This window comes from Mytilus californianus, unplaced genomic scaffold (genome assembly GCF_021869535.1).
Source record: "Mytilus californianus isolate M0D057914Y unplaced genomic scaffold, xbMytCali1.0.p SCAF_17, whole genome shotgun sequence".
Classification (NCBI taxonomy): domain Eukaryota; kingdom Metazoa; phylum Mollusca; class Bivalvia; order Mytilida; family Mytilidae; genus Mytilus; species Mytilus californianus.
This window is the reverse complement of record NW_026262659.1, coordinates 9,403,292-9,420,978: the sequence shown is the minus strand read 5'-3', so window position 1 is coordinate 9,420,978 and position 17,687 is coordinate 9,403,292. Positions and strand designations below refer to the sequence as shown.

General features: G+C 33.7%; 1 protein-coding gene and 1 long non-coding RNA gene across 2 annotated transcripts; both read left to right on the top strand.

Moving 5' to 3' along the window:
- The first annotated feature begins 2,708 nt into the window (after positions 1-2,708).
- LOC127726465 (uncharacterized) lies at positions 2,709-13,333 on the top strand. The gene is made up of 7 exons (XM_052233843.1): positions 2,709-2,731; positions 3,469-3,551; positions 9,704-9,872; positions 10,257-10,360; positions 10,871-10,987; positions 12,753-12,947; positions 13,272-13,333. The coding sequence occupies exons 1-7, from the start codon at positions 2,709-2,711 to the stop codon at positions 13,331-13,333; spliced, it is 753 nt and encodes a 250-aa protein (XP_052089803.1).
- Positions 13,334-13,355: 22 nt separating this feature from the next.
- On the top strand, positions 13,356-15,100 carry LOC127726360 (uncharacterized). The gene is made up of 3 exons (XR_007993510.1): positions 13,356-13,467; positions 14,277-14,403; positions 15,073-15,100. It is a non-coding gene; the product is annotated as an uncharacterized LOC127726360 (long non-coding RNA).
- The last annotated feature ends 2,587 nt before the right edge of the window (positions 15,101-17,687 follow it).

Genomic DNA, 17,687 nt, shown 5'->3' with positions numbered 1-17,687 from the left:
CGATCCAGTTTTTCCCCCGGAAATATTGGCATGGGGGAAAGATGGCTATAGGATACCTCCTTAAAAATTTATCGACTTTATTAAATAATTTATTAGATTACCTGGCCAAAAGAATCAGTGTGAGCTATTATCATCCCTTGGCGTCCGTCGTCCGTCTTCGTTAACTTTTACAAATAATCTCCGTAATTTCAAGATATACCTCCTGTCTATTTCTGAGTCTATAATTCGACCAGTTGTAGTGGTTTGAACGACTGAAACTTTGAACAGCTAAACTGATCAGCAACATAAGACAAAACAAAATGTGATAAAAATCGTTTGTCGAATCCTTACACGAGTTGATTCCCATAATTCACAATTTTAATCATCCCCTCTTTTTTGACTAATGATCAGCAAAACAAGTTTTCTGCAAACACATTTTCTATTATGGGGTCAATAACTAAATATTTGGAGGACTTTTGTTTTTCTGTTTTCGTCTTTTCTTCGACGTCATTTTGTGTACGTTTTTCTTCAACGTGATATCTTGACTCCTATCCTCACCCCTTTTTTTATCATTATTTTATTTGAAAACAAACGTTTGATGAATATTTAAAAAATACAGATACAGAAATGAAGAATTCATTAAAAATCTCTAAACATGTAAATGTCTCAGTGATGCTTTCAACAACAGAGGGAAAGGACCAATATTGTACACAGTACATGTAAGCATTTGTTGTCGGTTGGTTTAGTATGGCTTAGATCAGGGGCGGGTCTAGGTGAGGGCGTAATGGGCGTACGCCCCCCCTTTTCAAAAAAAAAAAAAAAAAAGCTATCGTAATCTGCTATTATTGTATTGAATATGGCAATTTATCATATTAATTAATTATTTCATGTTTTGAAGCAAAAAAAAGGTCCAAAAAAATTTTCGCCTCGCTCCGCTCGGCAAATTATTTCATTTTACGCCCCCTCTTTCAAATATCCTAGAAATGCCCCTGGCTTAGATATCGCTTTTATGGCACCTGTTATGCATAAAATAGGTCATTTCTGGCTCTTTTATTTCTTGTGTGTATTATTGGTGATTCTGTTTACATTAAAGGCTACTTGAACTGCTGGAATCTTATGTAAATGTGTTGTCCCTTCTGTTAGAGGTCTGCCTAACGTGTCAATGACTTGGATTCCTTTTACTCACAAGTACGCACTAGATTCTACAGGTTCATTTGTTACCTTCCAATTAAATTCACCGAATGAGTATGGATATGTGTGCTTAATTCGCATAAACTTAGCTTGGTGGCCATCATTAGAGTTAATGAAGGAATTGGTAGCGGTTGTTGTAGGGATAGTTCAAATTCGGGTTTTTTTTTCGTAAACAAACTCGTATTAGGTAATACTATATAAATAAGGATATGTTGATTGCCAATGAGACAACTGTCCACCGGAATCCGTATGACGTGAACGTAAACAACTATAGGTCACTGTATGGTCTTTAATAATTAGTAATAAAACATGCCGTATAGACGGCTATGAAAGGCCACGACATAAACAAATGTGCAACAATTCAATTAAGAAAATCAACCTCGTGATTAAGGAAAAACACAATAATCGAAAAACAAACATGGCAAACAAAAAACAATGGTCAAACCACTGGATTTTAGGCTCCTGACTCGAAACAGGCACATATAGAATGTGGCGGGGTTAAGTTATTATTACATTGGTTAATACTTTTCTTAGTTGGTATTTATTGACCCTTATCCTCTACAGTTGGTTTTTCTGGAAGACATATATTAGGGACTTTCCTTTTTGAATTTTCCTCGGAATTCAGTATTTTTGTGATTTTACTTTTTACGCACTCGAATACTCCAATGATTTGAAAAAAAGAATATGGGGTATTTAACCGTGGGTATTTATTACTAATACACCGCTTATAAATGTATTTAATAAAGTTGCATATATTTAAAACTGTTTACCTTTTATCTTATTACTCGGTAAAAAATGTAAATATATTACCTACCCATATATATCTATCCTGTTTATGAAAACTAGCGGAAATTATTAAATTAATAATTGAAAGACTTATAATTTGAGGATGTTTTATAATAAATAAATAAACTATTAAAATGATGTTACTAGTGCAAACTATCTCAGCCACTCGGGGAAATCAGCCATGACAGTAAAGCAGTTAACATTTCATATTGATTTACAACTTACGATAGGTAGCTATAGAGTCTGTTAGAACGAAGATGCCAAAAAGGCTTTTCAAAATAGAGCACTTAGACTTAAAATACGTTGTCATTGAAATATAGGCTTTATTATGGGCATTGATGCATATTGTAATGAACATTTCTTCTGTAAAGTATCAAATCATAGTAATTGCCCGGCGTGTTATAAAATTGAACATTCAGATGTAACAACAAAGTACAAAGCAGACTGCTGTACTTCAAAAGTGCACGGAAGACATTACAAAATGTATATTAATATTTAAAGACGTTTCACAAATAACGATAAGGAAAAGTGCAATTTTCACGTTGCATAATCATGTCAACTTTATCTGACTAATGTAAATAAACAAACACTCTTCGATTGATTTATCAATTGTTGTCTGCTTGACGTTCAGTGGCAAATATTTGATGCATATCTAGGACGAGAACAGATTAACAAATAAGTCTTACTAGATGGTTCGACCGGTTGAAGGACGGGAAATTTGGGCAGCCACTAGGGGTGTATGTTGAGAAAGAATGGACAGCTTGCCATGCAACAGGTAACGTACATATCCCTTAAAGAGTTGTTGCAAGGCTTCTGTAGCGTGTAAAAAGCGAGGCACTCTCCCTTCACCGAACATCAGATGTAATGTCCTTATTACGATCGGACGGAAAACACTTCGGAGTGTATGCTTTAAGTCCATGTTACTGTTATTTAAACCTGCAACGAGTTTGTTCAAGGTGTTACAGTAGTAAGTATTTAAATTTGACTTATGCACTTAGACATGCTTTTGGTTAACTATTTCATATTGTGCATTAAAATTAGATAGTGCAAAGTGTAATTTGTACTGCAAGGTCCACGAATAAAGTAATTCACATATTAATAAAGTTTTAACAAAAAACCACAAATAGTGACAAATTGTTTAATATTTTGTGTCAAGCATAAATATTTTTCGTAACAATACCCATCCTTATTGAAAACAGTTTAGAAGAACATAAACTTTGTGCCCAATTTAATCAGAATAAGAAAGCCATGGACAAATAAGTAGATTATACACAGTGGATAATAACATAATTGTGTCAATAATTTTATTTAGATGAAAAGGGATGGGACATATTATGGCTAAGGTTATACGCCTTATTTCTCCTCTATATGTCTTCTGTAATTTCATAGCGGTATCAATTTCGTTAAATCATATTTAATACTTTTCATACGACGTCATTCCTTACTGACCATTTTGTTTTGTGTATTATAAATTTGGAATCATCTGTAGAATTATGGATACTTTCATACTAGACGTGTCCCAAGTATGTTTTTCTACCATAGGATCCTACATTATCTGGTCTGCGCTATGATTATAATGTGCATTTCCCATACAGGTAAAGAAATATATATTTACTCATATTTATAACATTTATACGTAAGATAAAAGCCTCTATGTAAAATAAGGAGATGTGGTATGATTTCCAACGAGACAACTATCCAACAGAGGCAAAATGACTTGGATGTTAGCAATTATAGGTAACCATGCATTCAGCGTTCAACAATGAGCAAAACCAATACCGCATAGGAGACGAATTTTGAGAAAAATGTAATATAAAGGTCGTTTGTTCAACATTGTCATCGTGACATTCCAACGATATAAGAAGTTCAAAGTTCTGTTTAAAGTTTTCCTCGACGGCAATAATACCTTTGCTGATCTACATTGTTCGTCACTACTTTTGGATAAGTTTATGATTTTACCAATTTTCCACATTCCTCTCGGAAGATCGTCTTTTCTCTTTAAGTTTAACGGTAGTTCTTTCACAAATGCTGAGCAGATAATCATCTCGCCACACTTTCCAAAATCTGTTTAAATGTTTTTGTTCTTTTTTCCAAAGTTCCAAAAGATTATTTTCAGTTGAACTAAACTGTGGTTTATATTCTGGATCGTCATCATTATCGATTCGCTCTGGTATTCCGGTGTGTTTATTTAGCGTTAGGAAACAAGAAATATTAGAGTCAATATCCTCACCAATGTATGCTAACGGTCGACTATTTACAATGGCTTCAACTTCTGTTAAAAGTGTTCGTAATTGCTCGACGCTCAAACAAACCTTTCCTACGGTTTTTCGCAATGAACGCTTTGCAAGTCCCACTAGTCTCTCGTAAAATCCACCCATCCAAGGGGCTAGTTCTACTATGAATTTCCAACTTATGCCTTTGTTAGAAACATAGTTAATTTTGAATGTCCGAATCGTTAAGAACCTTTTTCCATTCCTGTTGTAATACACTACTTGCGGCTTTAAACTGTAGAACATTATCTGAAATAATTTGTATTGGAGTTCCACAACGTGCAAAAAATCTTCGGAATCCAAGTAAAAATTGATCTGCAGTCATATCAAGCATAAGTTCCAAATGAATTGCCCGCACAACTAAGCAGGTGTATAAACAGACCCACACTTTTTTCAGATCCATTCACAGTTTTTACATAAAGCGTAACAAAGTAGTCAATTCCGGTGTACGTTTACGGACTAGATTCAGTTACTCTTTTCTTTGGGAGTGGAAGGATGAGCGGCATCTTATACGGCCCTCCTTCATAACGGATACAGTTTCCACAAGTTCGTAAAACATGTCGGACTGCTGATCTACTTTGCGGAATCCAATATTTTTGTCTAATTTGTGATAACGTTTGAGCAACTCCAATATGTAATAAGTTCCTGTGGTAGTTGTAAATCAAAAGTTTGGTGAATGCTTCTTTCTTCGGTAACAAGATAGGTCGTTTTGCATTTTCAGAAATGTCTGCATGTTCAATTCTACCTACAAATCGAATTAATCCTTTATTGTCTATTGTAAGACCTAATTGACGTATAATATTACTTTACTTGTTTTTATTAATATCATGTATCTCCTTCGCAAAATGTTTCCTTTGAATGTGAATAATCCACAGGAATTTTGCATCTTCAATTTCCTTTGCAGTAAGCGGTTCCGAAATAGTGTCCCTTTTTAGTTTTCTAATAAATCTTTGTATCCAAGCAGTTATTCTCAACAATCTTATCAAGTTCGAAAAATTTTCACAATTCAGATCAAACGGTGATTTAGATTTTCGCTCACAATTATCTCCTATAGGGGGCTCCCCAACAAGGAGTTCGGTCTGTTGGTTCCTATTGCTCGGTTTAATTACTGATTTCATAAGGTTATCGTTTTCAGCTGTCAAATCATAAGACTAAGTTTGCCATTGATCGTGCGAGAGCAGGAGCCAAGAAGGTCCAATCCACCATAGATTGTAAGATTTAATTTCACAAAAATGTATTCCACGGCTTGCAAGGTCGGCTGGATTTATATCGGTTGATACATAGCATAATTCGGTATCGGTGTATTGTCTGATTTCCTTTAAACGATTTTCAACAAACGTTGACATTTGTTTTTTCGAGGCTATCCAATGAATGACACACTGCGAATCTGTCCATAAAGTTTTCATCTGTACAGTGATTTTTAGATGACTTTCAACAAATGCAAAGCATCTCACTCCAATAATAACGGCAAGAAGTTCTAATCACGGTATGCTAATTTTCCTAATCGGAGCAAGGCGGGTTTTTGAATAAATCAAGTCGACTCGGCATGATTCATCTGTTTCATGACGCAAATAAATTGCACAAGCATAAGCCTTTGTTGATGCATTCACAAAAACAAAGTAACTGATATGTACACTTGCCATCTAATCCAATGTATCGATCAAAAGTATGTGTCTGTATTTGTTTAATGTCAAATGCAATTTCTTTCCATAAGTCGCTGTCATTTTCGGACAACTTAAAATCCCATTCAACCTTTTTACTCCATAAAGTTTGTAATAACAATTTTCCAAGAAAGTATCTGGTGAAAAGAATCCGGACGGATTGAATGCTGATGCAATCGATTGCATAGTTTCTCTCTTCGTACTTGACGATTCTAAAGTTTCTAATTTCGGTCCAGACATTGAAACTTTATCATCTTTGATAGTCCAAGTAATTCCAAGAACTTTCAACCTCTTTCTCTGTTTGCTTGGTTCTGCTTCGGTATCTCGGACATGAACTGAGCTGAGTTCGAACACCAATCCCTAAGATTCATTGAAGCTTCTTGAAAAATGATTTTGGATTCATTATACAGTTCTTTCAATTCATCGTTAGTATTGATTCCTGTAAGCAAATTATCTACATAGATATTATCTTGAATCTTTGTAGCAACTGGTGTATTATATTTCCGCAGATGCAAGTCAATGGTTGCGGCCAAGAGAAAATGACACCAAACGGAACAAGACAAAATATATATATCTGGACGTTATTGATATTGAATAACGGCATTGTTCGGTCTTTTAACCAGAAAAATCTGGTCACATATCGATCTGGGTTCTGCAATCCAAGTTGCAAAAAGGCTTTTTCTATGTCAGCAACAACGGCATATTTGACATTCGGAAACGGAGTAATAATCCACAAAGATCTTTCAACATCAGGGGCTTCCGTAGAGACAGTTATTCAGACTTTTATTATCATCTCTTGTTTTCGCTGACGCATCGTACACAATTCTAACCTTTGTTGTCGGCTTTGTTGAATCTATAACTGCATGATGTGGTATATAGTGAGTTATATGATCCTCATGTTTATTGTTCACATCAACCTTTTCTATATCCCCTTTTTCACATTGCTCATTGATAATTTTATCATAATTTTCAAACAGTTCCGGTTTGTTTCTCAATCGATGCAAAAAGGACCGATATCTTCTGTAATTAAGCCAGTTCCTTCATGTCATTAATTGTTTCTAGGTCGGATTTCCACGGCCAACATACCAAATAGCGTTTATTCATGTACTCAACAGAATTGTTAAATTTTTCTAATGCCTTTATATCATTAGAATTTTCAGACGGTTCACTGATGCCTATTGTTTCAAGATTCCAAAAATCTTCTAGCGGTGGTTTTACAGGCATTGATTTGTTAATAGCAGTAACAGCACATGAGTCTAATAATGGGAGAGCATTTGTTCCATATTCTGATTTTTCTGAAGTTCGACCGGTGATGATTCAACCAAATTTAGAAATTTAGAAATATAGTCCTGGTTGTATTTCAATTTTCTCTGGTAAAATTAAGTCTAAGTAATAATCATTACCAATGAGCAGCTCAATTGTTGTTTTCTCATTTTCTGTCGGAAGGGTGTCAGCAAGACTAAAGTTATTCCACAAATTTTCATAATTTTGACACCTTTTAATTGAAACGGGTCTCCTAAGTATACTTCCGGTAATTTTGGGCACTGCATTTGCACTTAATTTCATTCTTGTCCAATCGGATAATTTTATCTGAAGTGTGACCTTTTCTGTTTTCACTAATTTCGGCTTATCGGAACCAAAGGTAATAACGGATACTTCTTCGACGGATTCAACTTTCAATTTAAGTTTTCTAGCTAACGTTTCAGAAACATATGTGCGTTGAATTCCGGAGTCCAGCAACAGTCTTATTTCCTCGTTACAAGTGTCTGACGTATTGGTTATAACGGTTTTCGCAGTCTGCATTAATACAATATCGCCCGACAAAAGAAAGGAGGATTCAGTAGTAAGATTAACGGATTCTGTTGTTTCGGCAGATTCGTCTGCTAAATTAGACATTTTGGTTCTACTCGTGGAAAATTTCTTCAGACAAACTTCTGTGGTATTTTTTCGTTTTACCGCAATAAACACATTTACGGTCACTAGTACCATCACGTAATCTATTTCCAGACTTCAATCATATATAGCACAATCCATTCAGTTGCGCCTTTCGATCTTCAACGGTTTTGTACATACTGCACTCGTCTGACCAGTGGCTTCCTTTGCAGTATATACACAATTGTTTCACTTCAGTTCGGTTCGATGTAAACGGCCTATCGTTTGTTGCGGCAAAAATGCTTCACCGAAGGTTCTTACATTTTGGGGTTAACCATATGACGGTTTATATCTAGATTTCACGTATGCATTTGACGGCTGTTGCGGTCTAACATCGTTTGTTTTTTTCCTTCGACTGACTTTCTGCGGCTTCACGTGTGGCTATGTAGGATTTAAGTAAATCACTCAGTTTTTCAACTGTCCATTTATCAGAACCTTTCTGGATTTCAAGCTGAACTAACACCGGTTCGGGAAGTTTTGTTGTTATGATTGAAATAAAAACATCTTGATCTATATTCTGATTAAGCGCTTCAAGACTTCTCAAGTTACGTTCAATTTTGTCGTAAATAGATCTTAGATCTGATGTACGGTTTGACGCGCATGATAAATTAATTAGTTCAACGTAGTGTGCATTAACTGCGTTCTGCACATCACCAAATCTGTCTTTAAGAATGTCTATCGCAACATCATAGTTTTCATTCGACAACTGTAACCCAGATATTGCACTTTGAGCTGAACCATGTAGTTTACTTTTCAAGTATGTGAATTTTTCAACATTTGACAGTTTAGTGTTTTTGTGAACAGTTACTTCAAATTAGTCCCAAAATTCTTTAAACTTCTGTTTATCTCCATTATAACCCATTATTTCTAGTTTTGGTAATTTTACAGCTGCTTGATTTCGTTCATCATGTTGAGGTTTAGTATTTTGTAATTGCATTTGTTGCATCATTTGCATTTGAATTTCTATCAATTGTTCAAGTTTAGTATCTGGTACTGGTTTTGAAAAGTTTTAAAATTTTTCCTGTAGGAAACTATCAATTAATTTGAGTTCTTCCTTGCGGCTTGTTACTTCTGTTGTTAAATTAAAGTAGACTTCACTTTCTTTTTGATATGTTTTCAGATCTTCTTCGGCTTTAGCACTTTCAAGTGCGAATGATAACCTTTCTATTGTCTCTTCAAATTTTGGGCCACATTCATCGAATCTGCGATATGATTTGTTTACCTTTCTGATTTGCGATTCAAGATCATAATCGGACACTTCCCATGTCAATAGTTCTTCAGATTTACCTAGTCAAACCTCTAATAAGTTTTTATATCGTGTTTGTAGACCTTTCATATATGCGAGAGTCATTTTGAATGTTTACGTTTTGTCGTTTATATGTATCAGGAATTATTGTCAGTTTTTATCACTTACTCCCGGGTTCCGGCACCATTCAATGTGGCGAAAGAATAAACCATTTGTTTTAAATCTATTTTCTATTAATAATATAAACAACAATACAGCCAGATAACAATGCGGTCCACATTGATACTGATATAAAGTCTATTTTTTGTTCGACCCACGTTTGTCCAGTTCAAGGGAGATAATTAATTGTTTTCAGAACTTGCTAATTAATTATAAAATATGTATCACAATTTTCCGATAATAAATGAAACTGAATTGAATTATAAAAAAGATTGAAATTGAATGAATAGTCAATAGAGAAAAATATTGTTCATAGTTTAAGTAAATAATCTCGCGTTCTTCGCGACAAGTGTAACCTGATGTTAAAAAAAATATAATTCGGATTTCCTGTGACTGGCTCTTCTATGACGACTAATAAGATATTCTTTTAGAAATTTCTCTTCTTTTGTGTATATAAAGTACGTCGTGTATAATTACAGAGGCCACGTGTGAGTTACCATTTTACTACGATGACGAATATGAAATTGCAGGCAGAGATAAACTCCATATGAATTCTACCTTGATAGTAGATTATCCACTCTCAATTCCGGGTACAAACCGAAGAAACTTTGGTTGCATAGAAAAGCAGGGTGACATATACCTTCTCAAGTAATTTATAATTTTTAGCATTTTATACTTCATAAAAAGGAACATTGACTTACTATAATTATTAAACCAGACAGGAAGTATTTAATAGCATTTAAAATGACAGTAAAATGATAGGGGTTATACTTCAATCCGACATCTCAATGTCATAAAAGTCAAAATCATATTGAGGTCAAAATTTATAACAAAATAAACACAATGAAATATTTGGTATACTTTCCTTTATAAAATCAAACTGTAACACTATTGGATGAGTATTTTTACATCATTCGAGACCCTAGAGGGACTTCCAAGATGTTTTGATTTTTTTTTTTTAAGCATATCTTGGTCATTTATGCTGAACCTATACTAAAATAATCATTAATAATTCAGACATTGTATTAACAGAGGAACAGAAGAAGTAAATATCTTCAACCAACTAACCACGCTTTATATGTGTTTAGAGATCCATCAAGTGAGCAATACTACATATTACTACTTCTATAAGACAGGTGAGTGTGACACAGCCGAACTTCATGCTTATTAAATTACATACAAATAAATTAAAATTTGACAAAAATTAAAAAAAATAATAAAAAGAGCATACAATAATGATATAAATACATGACTAAAGTAATAACACATCTTAAGAACAACTCATCACAGCTTATCCTTCAAGCATAAAAAATGAAATGACGAAACATCGTTTGAGCTTTGAAAACGTAATATAGTGCATTACAGCATCGCGAAACGACCTAAATTGATACCAACAAACCGAACCACAATAATGACCATAATTTATCGTCAATTCATAACTTTAAAAACAAAAAGCTAATATATATTAGCAATACATTATTATATCTGCATCCACAAACAGCTTTGATATAAAACATTTGAGGAAAATCGTATTTTTAAACTTTAATATGGGCAAACTCTTAATATATTCATAAAATTTGTAATTTGCCTCACCATGTTTCCTTTTCTAAAGCACCAGATTTATGAATTATATAATAATACAATAGGTTATGACGTATTTCTACGAGATTATTTAATTGGATCAAAGACTGGAGAACCTACTTTTGATGAAGTTTGTACCGAGACAACCGACCAAAAAGCTTTCATTATGATTTCAAAGAAAGGTAAGAGTATTCTATTGCTTAAAACGTTATTTTATCAAGAAAAGAAAGTTAAACAGAATAAAGGGATCTCAAATTTGATTGGATGGACCCCCCCCCCCAAATAAAAAAAAAAAACACACACAACGCAAAAAAACAACACAAAAAACCTAGTTAAAATGAGGTCATTACCAGCTAAGGAATACATGTGTATTTTGAGGAAAATCTTAAACTGAACATAAATTTCAAATTATTATAAGATAACACAAAACATCACCGAGGGAATCGCATGAACTCAAAAGAAGCGAGGACAGAAGCTTCAACAAGGGAAGCGTTTTCTGTTATGCATGCAGCACGCGCCAAGCAAATGCACACTCAGTCAAAATGTTATAATCAACAATGAGATGACACCGGTAAAATTACAGATAAGACTGCGAAAACAAGCCGCTAGTGAGGTGAAGCATTGCCAGACATATCATATCGGTCAACCAATTCCTGATTGTGACTGTAAACCTAAGAAGTGTGGAATTCAGTCGTTCATCCTCATCACCCTGTTGGAGCAGTTTTGTGTAAGGAGCATACCTTTTCTAATGAAGTATAGTATGAACATGCACGAACGTAATGTATCAATTGAAATATGTGAACCCCATACGATGCAGCAGAGAGTATGTTACTGCTGAGAAGTAAGAAGTTGACAATTGGAAAGTTGAACTCCTTTCGATGGTACTAGATTCTAGTTTGAAATCTTTTATTTGTAACAACATCGAGGACAACATTAGGGTATGATGCAAACCATCTAGTTTCGGTAGTTTCTTTAATCTGAAGTTCACTAGGATATATGAGATACAAGCACTCACTAAAATGTGGGTTATTGAGTGACAGGACACCATTAATATATTCGTGTGTGAATAAAAAGATTTTTTTTTTACTTGAAGCTTGTTTTGTATGAATTTTGATCATATGAGTACTCAGTACGGGTGCACATTTATTACCCATTGGCATACCGACTGTCTGTTGAAATATTAATCCGTCAAACTCAAGAACTATGTTGTCGATAAAAAAAATCTAGCATTGGATGATATTCTTCGTCGGTGTATTTGTTTTGGGAATCAGTTACATTTTTCAGGACCTCAAACAAGAAGCTCTGTTAAATGAGATGGTTTATTCGATAGGTAATAGAAGTGTAAAGCGTAGAAACATCAGAGATTGGTGCAAAATATGTAAAGAATGTAATTGAAGATATTGCAATTATAGATCTTTACTTTTTTAAGGATCCACATCTGATTGACTCAACCGCTTGAATAAACATCATCACACTATATCTGAAGGCCATCTTTTACTGAAAAAGAAAGTTGGTTAGAACTAAAAAAAAGTTGTTTAGTCGTACATCCTGATGACCCGAATATATATCGTTCACATAGGAATTTTTGTGAAGTTTAGGTATCCAGTATAAAGACGGTAGATTTTTATCGTCCTTTTTCTGTTGATGCCAAAGGAGGGCTGGATCAGTGATTCCCTCTAGTGATTTACAGGTATATATATGTTGGATTCCCAGTATTGCTGTGAATTCAAAGTTCTTTAGTTGGACATTTCAAATAATGATTTTTACGTATGAAATCCATATTGTTAGAGGTTGATGTTTGAAGTAAATATTTATTTTTGATAATGATGCAAATGTCGTTTCTGTAGACATAGTCGACGTAATAACTGTATACATCAAACTAATCACTGAACTGTACATGCTGTAGTTGTCATTTAACCAATTCGACTTGAACTAAAATTTCCTTAGAATCGTATGAAGAAGGTCTACTTAACACAACATGTCCGCAGGATATATTGGCTGTATTTGACAACGTGAATATCACAAGATCGTCTGGTACTACAACAACTGGGTGTCCAGGGACAACAGTAGATGTTTGTACAGACAGGACCACAGTAGCATTTACGTACAACAGCAGTTGCGCTGCAGCAAAAATGACATCAGGTATGAAACTACTTTTGCTACCAGTTATTTAAAACCATTATTTTCATGACTTTAAACTACCGAAAACCAAACAGTATGTTAACACTCCGATAATTATATTTTAGTAAACATAAACCAATACATGTTACAAAAGAGAAGATGAAAATAAGATAACAAAAATTAATATTCCAAGCAACCCCCTTATCCTATACGTACAACATTGTTTAACTATTTCTGTGCGTATTACAATTGTTCCTCTAATACTAGTAATCTTCATGGCTAAGTGTCTGTTCGTGTTATTGCAACAGTAACATAAATAAACTGCATCTGTTTGATATCATGCAGTTGTTATAGAAGTTTTCATTGAGGAATCAGAAACCGGTACATGCTTAATTGTCGAACCTTAAACAACTTTTTTTTAACAGAAGACGGGAAATACAGCTGTTTATTCTCTATGACATTGGGATCTGAGACATATCTCGGTGTATGGAATCAGGATACGGCTGTTGATAACATCAATACATTCAGATTCTCCTGTTTTGTAAGTTTGAATTATAATAAATTTCTTTTTATAAGTGATATACTTCTGAGAAACGACAGACAATTAAAACTAATGATTCGAATCGCCTATTGAAGGAAAATTAACAAATTGTAAACCGTTGTACAGCACAGAAAGTGTTTGGTGTCGCTTTTAAATACTAAGTCTATAAGAAGCAATCGAGAAAGACCGTCGAGTTCAACATAATTACCTCGCCTTTGATACCTTAAAGGAAAACTGTTTTGTAAAAATATAGTTGCCTTCATGGTGTTTTACAAAGGGTCATAAAATATACCAGGGTTATAATTACGCTCATCAGTGGCTCTCGAATCAAAACAGTTTGAAGGTCAAAGCAATAAGTTGAAGAGTATTGCAGATACAAATTTACAAAACATGTTACCAAATCGGGCTTATGGTATATTTGCTTGGAGGTAGATAAATGTTTGTTTTCGAATGATTTTAACATTTTATTAATTTTACAAACTTAATTATTCAAGAAAAAAGATAATACAATATTCCTGTTCATGCGATTGGACTGACATTAATGTCTTTAGTTCAATTTACTGGATTTACTTATTTAGAAGGGTGTAAGCAAAATAATAAATCCCTCAATTTCACGATTCATAAATGGTGTAAAACTACTTGAAAAAATAGAAGAAAAAAACTGTAAGTCTAAACTCAAATTGCATGTGACCTCCATTATTTATACTTATCTTCAAATATATACATTTTATAAATATCTAATTGAAATCGACCACACTGATATATTTTTGTGTTATAATATAAGTTGGCATTGGATTGTTTTGATTCAGGCATACTCCATAACAGGTGATGTTTTGTACGCCACAGAAACGCCGACTGCATGTACAAGTACTACAACGTCTACTGATCTTGGATCAGCAACGGACGGTGTTACTATTGTAGCATGGAATATTATTTGTAAGTATGATGTTCAACAACAGATGGTTTTACCATACTAGGATGAGATGCTATCTGTAAGTATGAGGTGCGACAACATACGGTATAACAGATGTCTACAAAGATAACAAGCGTCTATACAAAATGTATAGTAGTTGTAGATGCCAACAAGTCTATGTAAGTAGTGTTTACACTATACAATGATTAATAATTATTAATGATCTGCCATCGACATCACACTCTTTCAAGGACTAAAACATAAAGATACAGTTGAAAAAAAGCAATGACGAGTTAGCAGCCTAAGAACAAGTAGCATAAATCTGACGACGTTTAACTAGTTATTTTGGGTCGTTATTCTTACCCTTTGTATACTGGCTATTATGAAAGCATATTGAACACGGAAGAATATACCAAACAAACACACAACATTTCTCTGATAATATAGAAATCATGGTATAAGGTAAACATCAACGACCATGGCTGCATTTATTACTAGACGATGATGTCATTTTTGCAGTATCATATATGTTAATCGTATTTCCATAAAATTATCTATGTAATATTCCATACAATGACCGTTATCTATTGAAAAATAATGTAACCCTTATGATATCGTTTATTAATTCCCTGTAGCTGTTTATGCAAATTTAAAACAGCAGGAATGTTCTGATTGAACTTATATTTTTGCAGTGAGGTGTCCTGATAGAGTAATAGTGCCAGGTACGTTCCATGACATTATAATTTGTAAACGGTTAAGTTGCTGTTTATAACAGTCGTTGAAGGTGAATATGTTTTTCTTGTAAGTGCATAATGTATGACAGATTGTCAATAAGAGAAGGCTATCTGTGTTGACAGAAATCAAAGAAGTGAATAATTGTCACAACTACAGTTCAGCATACCGACTTCATTAATAGATTAAGACAATGTTTGATTTGTTGTGTCGTTTGGTTGCAGTCTCGTTGACGTTTAACATACAGCTCGATTTCTGCCTATTTATGCATTAGAAAAAAACAATGTTGAAATTTAAAACAAACAATCATATAAAAAAGTATTACAAAAATATCGAACTCTAAGATAAATTCAAAAAAGGGGAAGTCAAGAAAAACTGACAAATCAAACGTTCGACTTAATCAACTAACGGAACGAATGGAAAACAGCTGTCAAATTGCTGACTTGGTAAGGGTATTTTAATATGCTAGCTCCTGAAGTAGCATTAACAAAACGTTCTGATAACATTATAATGTTCTAGCAATGTATAAAATAATTTGAAGCGAGATCAACATAAAACATATAATAACTTTATTTTTAGAGGTTAAGGAACACCTCAGCTTTTGCTTGGTTGTCGCGAATGTTCAGATGATATTCGACATCTTATAAGGGGAAAATCATTTGAAGCAGACGAAAATAGACAAGGAGAATGACTTCCTATCTAGCAGAGTTCAAAAAAAACACCGATAAAAATGTTATAACGGCTGAATTTTAGACACATTCAAATATAAATAATTAGAAATAAGTTCATAATGGTCATAACTTTTCTTGTTAGTTTTTTTCTTATTTATTGTTTATTGTAATTGGGTATTTTGCTTTTACATACTTTTAATGCATTCTTTCATGGTGTCGCTTTTATATTTTAGTTGTACCTGAGTCACCGGTAGATTTAACTTGGTTATATTATCTGGCTATTGGACTTGGAATTATATTTTTGATGATATTGATTTGCATTCTATCTGTTTGTCTCTATAAGAAGTATGGTTGTATTTGTTTGCGCAGAAAGCCCTTAAAGATAAGAATTCCAACTATCAAATGGAAGAGAAATAAGCACACCATGAACAGACAGGAATCGCAGACTGGTTTCATGGTTGGAGATGATAAAAGCGCCATGTCATCCTCCTTGGCAAGTAGAAATTTGTCAAATTCTTCCGAAGCTGATCTTCCTGATGTGTTTAAACAAAAGCAGCCAGTTCAAGACTTTACCATGATATCTGCTATTTTTAAAGAAAGAAAAATCCCAGTTATAATGCTGACACCTAAGGTTGGACCTATGTATTCTGATACAATAGAGGATTATCTTCGGTCTGGTCGTAGCTATTCGCAGACTAGTTTATTTAGACTCGATTCTGGGGTCTTTGATGAGGATTTAGATATGGAATAGACATTTACAGAAAGTATTGTTTTGTATATTTATCTCCATCGTTTTGTTCTGTAAATAAAATTTAGTCCTATATCATATTGTAACAGTGTAGTTGAATATACTTTAAAAATACCTTTCAGATAAAGAGTAGTAATTAAAACACTTTTCCTCTAATATATGGTTTATTTCATAATATGTTTGTTTCTTTTTAACTTACCTTCTATCATCCCTGGGTCCGCTGTGACCAAGTGCTTCGAGAAGTTCATCTACAGTGCTCACTAAACTGTAAACATCAAGGTTGTGAGTTCAAACCAAGTTCGTGGCGAGGTGTGTTTGATTTTAGCTGATAATGAAAAGTAAAATCACAAAAATACTGAACTCCGAGGAAAATTCAAAAAGGAAAGTCCCTAATCGAATGGCAAAATCAAAAGCTCAAACACATCAAACGAATGGATGATATAAATCATTATTTTGGACAGTTTTTCTAATGAAGGTCATTGGTTTTTACCGGGTACTCCGGCATCTCCCACCAATAAAAAACCGGCATAAGGTAGCATAAAGATAATTGAAAGTGGCGTAAAACATCAATCAATTAGTCAATCAATATTAGTAGTTGCTAATGAACAACCAACAGTGTCGCTCTCAAAGCCATTGTCTGTAAAAGAGATAAAGAAGACATATTATCTTGGAAGAATAATACTAGTAACTGTTTTCATAATATTTAAGATAGACAGACAGCTGTGATTTGGTGAAATCGGTATTGTTGCTCATTTTTATCTTATTTATTGACCTAAACTACGAACAAATTGCAAACACGAAGAACGAATTTTCCTGCATAGTGAAATCAAGTAAAGTATTTTGGGGAGGGGGAGGACAGAAGAAACAAACTTCGAATATACGAAACATTATTCAGAGAACTAGATCATTTTTGATGACCACAAAAGACGAAAGAGAAAATTAAAAAAAAAATTGATAAATCCAAAACAACTCAAAACTTTAAAAGGACATTTTTCATCTATGCATTTACATTAACACATGATTGCTTTTCTTTTCTACTCTGACTGGTGTTAATTATTTTGTTTGCTGGGTGTTTTTTTATTTTTTCGGTTATTAAATGCGTTCAATTAAGATTGGAATCAACTACATGCATATTTACATGTTGGAATTCAATAAC